At 34.4% G+C, this 11,160-nt stretch overlaps 2 protein-coding genes across 2 annotated transcripts; one reads left to right on the top strand and one right to left on the bottom strand.

Moving 5' to 3' along the window:
- The first annotated feature begins 3,236 nt into the window (after window positions 1–3,236).
- Window positions 3,237–5,190, top strand: LOC111792193 (outer envelope pore protein 37, chloroplastic). The gene is made up of 6 exons (XM_023673535.1): window positions 3,237–3,714; window positions 3,832–3,921; window positions 4,077–4,247; window positions 4,404–4,498; window positions 4,621–4,741; window positions 4,922–5,190. Exons 1-6 carry the CDS (start codon window positions 3,322–3,324, stop codon window positions 5,051–5,053), a joined length of 1,002 nt encoding a protein of 333 aa, XP_023529303.1. The 5' UTR covers window positions 3,237–3,321; the 3' UTR covers window positions 5,054–5,190.
- Window positions 5,191–6,652: 1,462 nt separating this feature from the next.
- LOC111792232 (mRNA turnover protein 4 homolog) lies at window positions 6,653–10,653 on the bottom strand. The gene is made up of 9 exons (XM_023673582.1): window positions 10,578–10,653; window positions 10,417–10,472; window positions 9,278–9,443; window positions 8,481–8,571; window positions 8,333–8,391; window positions 7,690–7,750; window positions 7,427–7,517; window positions 7,224–7,300; window positions 6,653–7,088 (listed from the first exon to the last, which is right to left on the bottom strand). Exons 2-9 carry the CDS (start codon window positions 10,442–10,444, stop codon window positions 6,972–6,974), a joined length of 690 nt encoding a protein of 229 aa, XP_023529350.1. The 5' UTR covers window positions 10,445–10,472; window positions 10,578–10,653; the 3' UTR covers window positions 6,653–6,971.
- Window positions 10,654–11,160: the final 507 nt, after the last annotated feature.

Below are 11,160 nucleotides of genomic sequence, written 5' to 3'. Positions count from 1 at the left end.
ATGGCTAACAACGACGTCGCAATTCGAGACTATGACACATGCATAGGGTAGATGCATTTATTTTCCTAGGCTAGAATAGAATATTTTAAATTTAAATGTTCATTCATTTTTATTTAGTCCTTCATTGTATCGTTTTAAAGATATTTTCAAACACGCAAGTCCATGGCAGTGTTTTAAGATGAAATTTATGTTTTATGAAGTTTAAATGAAGTATTTTCGCATTCAATGTTGATGATATGTATACAATAGCAACATTAAATTAAGTAGAAAAATTAGGGTCGTTACATGGATACCATGACCACGGACGAGTAGAAGCTCAAGGATCGTCAGGCTCTAGGATTGATCTTGTTGACGCTGTCCAGAAACGTGGCATTCAACATCATCAAGGAGAAGACAATGTCAGATTTGTTGGGTACTATGATCTCTTGAAGACGCTATCGAATATACAAAAAACGACTATGAACAAGGTGTATTTGATGCAGAGAGATGGTTCAATCTAACAAATGTCTCAAGGTGGATTTGTTGCTGTTCATAAAAATAAATTCAATATGATTGTAAGTCAACTAAATTCGATGGAAATTGATTTCAAAGATGAAATTAAAGCATTGATTTTGATGTCATCTTTACCCGAGTCGTGAGATACTGTTGGTTTGCGATCAGCAGTTCTCGAGGATCTAAGAAACTGAAAGTTGATGAAAACCTAGGTGTGTTCTCAGCGAAAGTATTTGCGAACGAAAAATTGGGGATTCATCTAGTAGTACTCTAAGTGTTGACTAAAGGGAAAGAAGTAAATCGAAGGGTCCAAACAAAGGTCGATCAAAATCAAAGAACAGTATATTTCAAACGTAACGTATTAGAGTTGTAGAGAAAATGATCACTTTCGGGCAGATTATACAAAACCAAAGAGGAATCGGAATCACAAATTCAGCATAAGACATTGGGGATGCTCTAATCCTCAACGTGGACAGTTCGATTGAATCCTGGATTTTGGATTCAGATGTATCTTTTCATTCGTTTCCAAATAAGGAACTATTTCGGAATTTATAAAGATTTTGAGATTAAAGAAAAGGGGTATGTTTGCATAAAAATTAGGTAGGAAATCAGTGGACGTTAAAAGATGTCATATATATTCTTAGTCTCAAGAAGAACCTAATCTCTATTGATCAGTTGGATAACACAAGTTATGCAACAAAGGTTGGGAAGAGTTCGTGGAAGATTGTGAATGGTGCTATGGTGATAGCACGTGACATAAAATCTAGAACCTTATACACCATTGCAGGGTGTGTAAACATGACTCTTGTTGCTAATAATGCTTCAAATTCAAGTCTATGACACAGTAGACTTAGACATATGAGCGCCAAAGGAATAAAGATGTTGCATGCAACTCATGTACATAAAAAAAGAATATAGTGTTACGCAGTCTTTTACAATAAAATAAAATAAATAAAAAAAAACAACATTATTTTTAACTGGTCTAAGGATGTTGAATGGGACATCTAACCAGTTTGGTTAACCGTTGCAGGTGTTCACAACTTTCTCCTTGTGTGACCTACGGACGCATTGTAGTTGTTGGATGAAAGTATCCCACATTGGTTAATTTAGGGAATGGTCAAGAGTTTATAATCAAACAATACACTCTCGATTGGTACGAGGCCTTTTGGGGAAGCCCAAAGCAAAGCTATGAGAGCGTATGCTCAAAGTGGACAATATCATACCATCGTGGAGAGTCGTGTTTGTCTAATATAGTAGTGTCGGCTAGATCGACAACGCTCCCTAGCAATCAAAGGGGTGAGTCTTGGTAGCCAATCCCTTGGTAGAAGCAATGTACGGTGGCCGGCAATTAGTTATTTAAGTTCTAAATAATAATTTTTTAAAAGTATTTTTTTTTATAAATCTAAATTTACCGTTTTTTTTTTTGGAAAGTATAAGTGAAATAATTAAAATATTCGTTTATGGATAACACCTTCTTAATTAATTTTTGTTTTATTTCTCAAATTTATGGAAATTAGTTTTTTTTTTTTTGGTCTTCCACTCCATATGTTTCTTACTTAAATTTGAAATTTTTTTTTTAAAAAAAGGTAAATAAATTTATAGGTAAATTATAAAAAGGTAAATATTTTTATATTCATTTTTTTTAATCATTTTATAAGAGTAATATTTGAGAAATTATCAACAAAAAAAAAAAAAAAACTTATTAATTTAATTTTGATTCATTCCCCCAAAACTTTTTAATTAATTAATTTATAAGATTTACTGTTCTTTTTAATTAGTTAGAAATAATGCATTTAATAAAGACGATCATATCAATATTACATTTTTTTAGGTTTTGATTGGGTTGAATTTTTGAAAAGTCAATGTTTAGTTCTCGGGTTGACATTTTGTTGGTCGAATCAATATAAGCAACCTGAAAATAAAGAGTTGGACGAATCAATGTTTAGTTATGGGTTTTTTTAAACGTTCTTATTTATTTAATAAAAAATTTATTTTATGTCTAAAAGGTTATAACTTTTGAACGATACGTCCAATGAGTTTATAAATGAAAAAAATAAAATAAAATTAGTCTAGAGTTCATTAAACATATAATTAAAAAATTTATAGACTTGAACTAAAAAAATTTAATAATTTTTTTTAAATATCAATAATATTCCACCATTTAAAAAACAAATTAAAAAATAATCTCACCCCATATAATATATATATATATATATATATATATATATATATAGTTTAAAGGTTTTTTTTTTTTTTTAACTACTATTATTCCCTTTATGGGGTCAGAACTCATAACCTTATGAGTGAGCAGAAAAGGGTCTACCTAACTGTGAGACTGACTGATTAAACAGAGACGAAAGTCAGCCATGGTGATTTGAGAGCTCGGTGTGAAAGGGCTCTCGACTCATCACATCTTGGAGTTGAAGAAGGTCCCAAGAGTTTGATCATTCGTTGATTCGAGTGGTATGTGAGTTGGTATGTGAGTTAGGTTTAGTTTAGAAGATGGTAAGACATCTGAAAGATATTTTTATTAATTTAATAATTTTGTTAAAAATAAATGTGATGTTTTAAAATAAAAAATAAAAAATAAAAAGATTTAACTGAGTCAAAGTGGTGGTTGGTAATTTGTATAATTAAAAAGAAAATTGGAATTTAAAAAAATAATAATAATAAATAAAAAAAATAAATAAATAAAATTGAATTTAAAAATGGGGAAGAAAAGAAAAGGGGGTGATTCTGATGCATTCACATTTCCCCATCAACATTTCCGCCTAAATCCCATTCTTCATCTCCTCTGCTGCTAATCCTTCACCTTCTCCTTCTCCTTCAATGGCGGATTTTGAATCCTCTGCTGCTCCTCCTCCGCCTCCTCCTCAGGCGTATCCTCTCCCCCTCCCCCCTTCCCCATCCTTCGATCCTCCTCCTCCTCCACCTCGCCCCCTTTTCGTTTTCCCCAAGAGGCCCGCCCTTCGCCTCACTTCCGAATTCGACAGCGAATCCTCCATTTTCTTCCACAAGCTCTCATGCAAGCTCCTCGACAACCTCGCCAAGATCAAGCTCTCTTTCCAGAACAACAGCGACGGTCAAATCTCCAATTCTCAGTTGCAGCTCAGTTCTAAGTATCTCTCCATCCAATACGATCCCGAGGAACGCAACGCTCTCCTTCGCTCTTCTCTCGATGTTGGCCCTAGGTTGCAGTTCCGCGCTTCTCATGATGTTAAGGTTAATTTCCTTTGCTTTGCTTTGCTTTCTTTTTCTGTTATCTGCCGATGCCGTTTCTCAATCTATGCTGATACTAGGACCAAATCTGAACTGCAAGCTTAACTATATTGTTTTTAGGCTCGTCAAGGAGAGCTCGGTGTGGTTGCTAAAATTGCTGATCCTGGCTACTCCTTCGAATTGTCTTCACCCATTCCTGCTATTGGACGGGTGAGTTTTAGTGAATTGGGAATCTCAATCCTTAGTGCCACTACCAATTGCATTGTTTATATGCTCAATGTTTTTGGTATTTTCCCACTGGGAATGCGAACTACTTCATACTTATTGAGCTGTTAAAATTGACTATAATTGATGATATACTTTAGCCAAGAGCAACGCTTAAGTTCCCCATGGGTGAAGTTTCATTGGAAGAACGAGAAGAGGAAGAATTGAAGCAGCCGATGTCCATAAATGGTGTTCTTAAAGGCAAAATTCTGAATGGTACCTGCGCTGCTCACTACAAGGATGAGGAATTGGAACTGAGATACTCCTACAAGGTTGGAATATAATTTCTGCTGCCTTGTATCTTGAACTCACTATGCAATTATTAACGAAAAATGTTGCAACTCTGAACCTTGGTTTGTTCTGAATTGCTTGAAACTCGTAATCTTTTACTGTCCACAATGTTTGGTGAGCCTTCGAACTTGTTGCAGGATGAGGCACTTTCATTTATTCCAAAAATTTCTCTGCCTTCAAATGCATTATCATTTGCATTCAAGCGTCGGTTTGGTCCTTCTGATAAGCTGAGGTTAGGTTACAAACTCTCTAAGTGCGTTAGATGCCTAATTCCTATATAGTTGATTGTAGTTCATTTGATTTAGCTCACAGCCCTTGTTCCTAAATCTATAATCTTGCCTTCAAATTCATCAGCTATTGGTACGAATTCGATTCGAACGACTGGAGCGCAGTGTACAAGCACACATATGGAAAAGATTTGAAACTTAAAGCTGGTTATGATACAAAGGAACGACTCGGATGGGCGTCTCTGTGGGTAAGTTGTTTCAGCTGTCAAGGCATTTTTGAAAGAATACTAATGGAAATGTTGTTGAACAAATCTAGTAGAGAGGATAAAACATTCAAATAACAGCACAATAGTTGTGAAAAAAAATGTTATGAAGATTAGGTTATTAGAGTTAATAGCTCGAGGCGATCATAAAACCATGGTTTTCAGGTCGGAGATGAAGGCGGGAAAGCGAAAACGGCTCCAATGAAGATGAAAGTACAATTCATGTTACAAGTTCCTCAAGATGACATTAAGTCTTCTGCTCTAATGTTCAGGGTGAAAAGGAGATGGGATATATGATTGATTTAGAGGCTCACTCACTGCTTCAATTGAATGTTAGCTTTCTTTTAGATTACATTTTCAAGTTTAAAATGTTTTGGTGTAAACTTCTGTGGGATGATAATGTGTTATTAATGAAGTTTCTTTTGTAAGCAGCAGCAGGAAGAAGAACACAACTTAGGGAAGCCAAATTGATTTATTTCTTTAAAAATATTTTATTTTCATAAAATAATATTAGATGCATCCCTTACGTAATGTAATTGTAAATTTAGCCATTGAAAAGTGAGGTTTTTTTTCCATTTTAGGTGGAGAGATTCTAACTTCTACTTTCTTGATTCTTGACCAAATTTTTAATTTCACTTATTCTTGTTAATGCTACAACTTGAATGTTTATGGCATATTGGTTGAATGTAATCTAAACGTCGATAGAGATGTCTATTTTACCTTGCGGGATCGATGACTCATAGTGATTGACTCGAACTGGACAAGGAATTCGGAGGAGGGTCGATGCCTCATAGTGACCTGCCTCGAATGAGAATGATAACTTCTTTTTTAAAAAGAACAATAAACCATAAAAAGCTTCCTCAAGGGAACTTGATCCCTATAAATTTCATATGGGAGCCTTTACCTTGATCCTTTACAATAATAAATAGGAAATTTCATGGAAATAAAAAAATGAAATAGGTGGCGGGGATGGGGACGGGGACGGAGATGGCTTACCCACCTTATGGACATCTCTAGTTGCAAATTTGAATATTTGACTTCTCAAGTAAAGGGAAGGGTACATGAAGGAATCAAAATCACATTCGACGTATAAATCCTTGAGGATAGAATGACTAAGAATGCTTAACAGAATTAAAAGTATAACCTATTCCAATAGGATGCACCTTTTTTTTTCTAGTGACTCAATCATAGAAGCTCTATAGTTGAGCATGTTTTATAAAAAAAAAAAAATTTTAAACACATGTGAGTGATGACAAAGCATGCTAGAAAGACTCATGTTGGTCGGTGGGAATAGAGAAGGCAAGTAACATAATTATATCGCAAGGGAATGGCGAGACCATCAAGTATCAAATCTTAATCTCAATCCTAAACATAATTTTCATTTGACTCTTATGGCTTAGTTAACTAAAGTTTGGTTAGTCTCGAAAATCATCTTTATTTGTGTTTAACCCATAATATAAGTCAATAAACATGGTTACCAAAATAGAAATATGTGGCCTTTGTTTTATCAATATGAGAACGAAAAATAAATCTTGTGAAATTCGATTAAACCATACCAACTAAATCGAAAAAAACCATACCAACTAAATCGAAAATTTAGAATCGGCTAAAGATTATTGAGAGTGAGTTCTTGTTTAATTTAAGGAAACCCAAACCAAAGACAATGCTACAATATCCTACCAGTTATTCCTAACCAAAAACATTAGCACTAAAATGGAACGGAACTAAATCTGAACCACTAAGATCAAAGCCCAACGGTGAACAGATTTTGTGATGAAGATCAGTACACAATAGAGGATTAATTCAGAATGGAAGATCCAGTTGTAATGGATCCTGGCGCTATCTATTCTTCGGTCTCATTACATTAAGCTAATAAATAACACATACAGAATTTCATAAAATAATACTATACTATATTTGAAGAATTTAAAGACCAACGATCTGGCAATAATACAAATCAAAATCTACCAACCAGTCACAGTTACATCCGTTCATCCTCACTAGAGACAACAAAACTGAAGATTTGGGCACATGCCCTTCAAAATTTCTTGAATAATTTACACAAAAGAAAGAAAGAAAGAAAAGAGATGTCCCGATCCCATTCAAATTATAGCATCTAATCCTAGGGGAGAGTCATTCATCCATGCATTCATTCATCCGTCCATCCCATATATATATATAATTCTAATCGGAAAATATTGTGTTGGGGGTTCTTCTACGCAGTTTCAATGTCAGAATTATCTGGTCCATCAATGTAAAGTTCAAACTCACCAGGACTCCACCTGCATACCAAATTCAGGCGAAAAGTTGCCATCCTTATCCCCAACGCACGCTGCAACCAAACAAATATCGACATCGATATCAATAAGTGCTACTTCAAACCTCGTTTACAAGGCATTCATATTCAATATATATATATATATATATATATATATAAAGAAAGAGAAAGTCGTGAAATGATACAAACCAGTATGCCAGCTGACTCTGGTGAAAGAGACTTGCCCTCCTCACATACAGTAAAGTCCGATACAAGCTCCACCACACCTGCAATTCCCTCAACAATTATGATTTACAACCAAATTTTTGTTTATCATAAGTAAGGCTTGCAAGCAAAAAGTGTGTGTTTACGTCAATAAGTAGGGCTTGCAAGCAAAAAGTGTGTTTACTGACCCTTGTTCAAGCGAACTGGCAATCCAAGCTTCCGTAGAGAAGGCTCCATTTCATGGCTGAACTGCTCCAGAGGACCTTCCTTAAGCTCAACCTAATATCATTGAACTTCGATAAGGAAACCAACCACCAAGTTCATGCATGTTATAACACTAACGATATGGAATGATTCTAGACCTTTTTGTTGAATCAGTGCACTCAAAAAGTGACATCAGTATTAGAATGATGAAAAATTAAAATAAGTTGATTTCAAAAGGGGCAGAAACCTTTTCTGTGGCTTCACTTCCAGTCCTTGCATAATCATAATCCACATACTCGTTAAATAATCTGCAGAACAAAACATTGAAAATTAAATCAAGCATTAATGTAAACCAAATCAAATACAGAAATCCCTTATTTTAAAATTGAAATGTAAATAACCCATTAAGAGAATCTTACTACTGACAGAAACAATCTTCTTTTGTTTCTGTTTTGGGTTTCTTTATTCATTTTCCACTAGTAGGGTAGTAGGACTTCCAACCGAATTTAGCACAGAAAAATCATCATAAGCATGTGACAATATGAAGTTGGAAATTTGTTTTGACCTTGAAGACGAACCAGTTTCAATTTTTTAAAACTTCAACTTCAAGGATTTAACATTTTCTTTTTTGTTCTTTCCAACACCAAAATAATTATGTTCACTTTTAACAGTCTTTCCCAAATCAAAACTTCAGAATGTTGTATTCATAGATATGGAAATCAACTGAAACTACAATTTATCAGATACTTCAATTTCTAAAACAAAAAAAGAACACATAATGAATAAATTTTAAATATGCGCATTTAAATTGTAAAACAAAATAGCAACTTAACAATTCATCGCTTTTGGCGGTGCTTGCCAATGTTAAAACTAGAGCATGTCTGGTTTACCTCTCAACCTCTTCTTTCGGTAAGTTTGTGAAACAAAGTCCAGTATTGCCATGCAGAAGCTGAAAAATAGAAGAGTGGATGTTAATTCGTTAAAGTTACAAAGAAAAAGAGCACTTGAATTATATGCAATATGGAAAAAGTGGTTCACCTTAGAAACCTTGTATAGGCCTGGTTGAATCTCTTCGGAAGCAGTTCGACCAAGAGAAACCTGCATGACTTTGTTTGCTCCAAAAAACAATCTATCCATGAGAGAAAAGAAAATCAATTTGGGAATCCATGTAAGGTACAGTCAGGTCAGATAAGGTCAAAATCATTTCATTAGAGAAATAGAGTGAGCGCCACTCAAATGCAGCATCACTTCAAAAATTGCACTAAACAAAGTTCACAAACAAAATATCCCAATTAGTGACCAGAGGCTTAAACATTTCTACACTTCAAAAATGTAGACAAGCATCAGAGGCCAAAGACAATAATGTACGGCTAAAATATAATTCCAAGGTGAGTTAATATATTTTTCATATCATTCATGCTTAAAAAGGGAAAAAGAATAAAGAGAACAAATGTATACAAGCTGCAGCCCCAGGTGAGACCACATCAAGCACAAGGGGAAGAAGGACGATGAAGGTTGTAAACCTTTTTTGATTGACGCTTCTTAAAACAAGGACAGAAGGTTGCTCTGTAATCATATCAACAGATACTACATTTAAGATCATAAAGCAATGCTGTTACCATAACCTGTTACCAAATGGTCTCATCTTTTCTCCTAGAACATGCTATTCATTTTTATTCAAGTTCTAAAACATGCCATTCAATATTTTCATTTTCTCCTTTCTTCCAACAAAACACAAATCAAACAACATATAGGAAGTAACATTCTCATCACTAATTAATATTTGAAGTGATGCAGAAAATATACAATAAAAAAAGTCAGAAAATACAACTTGCCTGCTAGACGACTTTAGTTGCTCCCTGAGTTCCTTGAACTTGAGGTTTCTCATGTTCTCAACAGTGAAAACATAAATTGAGTTGTAATTTTCCACAGCCTGCCTGATTAGATCCACCATTGATTTCTTATGTTCCCTTCCTTTCTTCTTGGTTTTTGATAAAGTAACTGCATTTATCCCATCAAACAGCAAACAATTAGTCAAAACAGTTGACAGTAGACTGAATTGTTGAATTTTTCCTCTATTAACTAAAAACCCACACATATTTGACACTGAATACAACCACCACATGTCATTTAAATTCTTAAATTGCATAGTACTTTTGACAAGAACATAACTCAGACAGACTAGCCCATAGTTTAACAAAAACCTCGAATTAAAATAACAAATTTAAGCATATTTCTAATGTTAAAGCAGTCATTAAGTTCAACCAGATTCACAGTTTGGTTTCTCTTTAACAACATTCATTACCCTACTAAAAATATTCCTTATTCTTATTTAAAAAATTGATCTGTGTTTAACTTTAGCTCCCTGTGTTGTAAGCAACTCTACATTTTGCATATAGACAGAAACCTTTCACCTCAGCCACCCCTTGGAAACACCTTATACTACAATGGTTCTTCCATCACACTATAAAGCTCAAACTAACTTCTGAGGCAAACTACAGCGACTCCTACAATCAGCGAAAACGTGCTTGAGGCTTGTCTACAGCCCTGTCTACCTCAGCCTAACACAATAGATACTCAAGTTATTCCTCAAATTTTAACAAACACAGACCATCAAGTTGTAACCAACCCACTAATAGGATATCCCCACAAATTCCACACTCTTGAAATGTTTGCTCAAGTAACACAGTGCATACTTCTTTAGAACGTGGAAGAACCTTAGAAGAAAAATATGGAGCTAAAATACTAAGCAATCAAAATTCTTTCGTAAATCTGACCTACCAGGAAACGTACTATGAACATGTAGGACTACCGTAAGAACGAAGGTAAAGTGTGAAATCTCTCAATTACTGGTGAAGAGATATCAATATGATCTCAAACCTAAACAATACCTACCCTAACAAATACCAAATTCTTTTATATCCAAAAGAAGAGCGATTTAGGCATGAATATGAGCAAAGCTATGAAAACGGACCTGGTCTATCACGCTTCGACTTGGGCATCTTTGATCGTTGCAAATAACTTCGGTACCTGCTAAGACGGCAGATTCATAAGTTCCGTGAGGGAGAAAGAGAGAAGAAGAACGAGAAGAACGAGAAGAACGAGGGTTACCGGAGAGGGCGAGGGAGGGCTTACCGATAGGGCGTAGAAGGAAACGGCGATAAAAGTGAGTGATGCGGCTGGCTATGATGAGTGAGGGCGGAAAGAAGGTTTTAAGGGTATAAATAGGTGTCTCACCCAAACCAAGGGTTTTAGCAATATAATAAAAATAAATAAATAAAAACTACTTTTATTAAAATAAAAATTTACCTTTTAAATAGTTAAAAAATTATTTATAATAATGATTTAAAATTAAACGATCAAATAAATAAATATTTAATAAAATAAATCTATATATATATATATACAACATTCCAAGACTCCTAAAATCTCTAATTTTTATAAACTGACTCTTGGTAGGATTCTAGGAAAATCATGGACAATTGTAAATTTGGAAAATTGAAATTGAAATTGATGTTATGGTTATAGGTTGACTGGGATACAAAGGACAAAATCGAATTTCTTAAGGATAAATTGGTGACACCCGCCTAAGCTAATCAAGTAAGTGGTCTTACTATGGGCATGGTTATATTTGATGTTGACACGTGCCTTATCGTTCTGCACGTGTCATATATATTGATATGTGTGAATTGTCTGTGGATTGATATGTTTCTTATAT

Source organism: Cucurbita pepo, chromosome LG04, assembly GCF_002806865.2.
Source record: "Cucurbita pepo subsp. pepo cultivar mu-cu-16 chromosome LG04, ASM280686v2, whole genome shotgun sequence".
NCBI classification, from domain to species: Eukaryota; Viridiplantae; Streptophyta; class Magnoliopsida; order Cucurbitales; family Cucurbitaceae; genus Cucurbita; species Cucurbita pepo.
Note: the sequence above shows the minus strand (reverse complement) of the source record. Positions and strands in the feature narration are given on the sequence as shown.

Excerpts from the sequence above, each read along its gene's own strand:
- LOC111792193 (XM_023673535.1), top strand. The coding sequence starts at position 3,322 with ATGGCGGATTTTGAATCCTCTGCTGCTCCTCCTCCGCCTCCTCCTCAG. Across the intron at positions 3,922-4,076 it reads CCATTCCTGCTATTGGACGG|CCAAGAGCAACGCTTAAGTT; the intron begins GTGAGTTTTAGT and ends GATATACTTTAG. Across the intron at positions 4,248-4,403 it reads AACTGAGATACTCCTACAAG|GATGAGGCACTTTCATTTAT; the intron begins GTTGGAATATAA and ends AACTTGTTGCAG.
- LOC111792232 (XM_023673582.1), bottom strand. The coding sequence starts at position 10,444 with ATGCCCAAGTCGAAGCGTGATAGACCAG. Across the intron at positions 8,392-8,480 it reads GCCTATACAAGGTTTCTAAG|CTTCTGCATGGCAATACTGG; the intron begins GTGAACCACTTT and ends TCTATTTTTCAG. Across the intron at positions 7,301-7,426 it reads GCCAGTTCGCTTGAACAAGG|GTGTGGTGGAGCTTGTATCG; the intron begins GTCAGTAAACAC and ends AGGGAATTGCAG.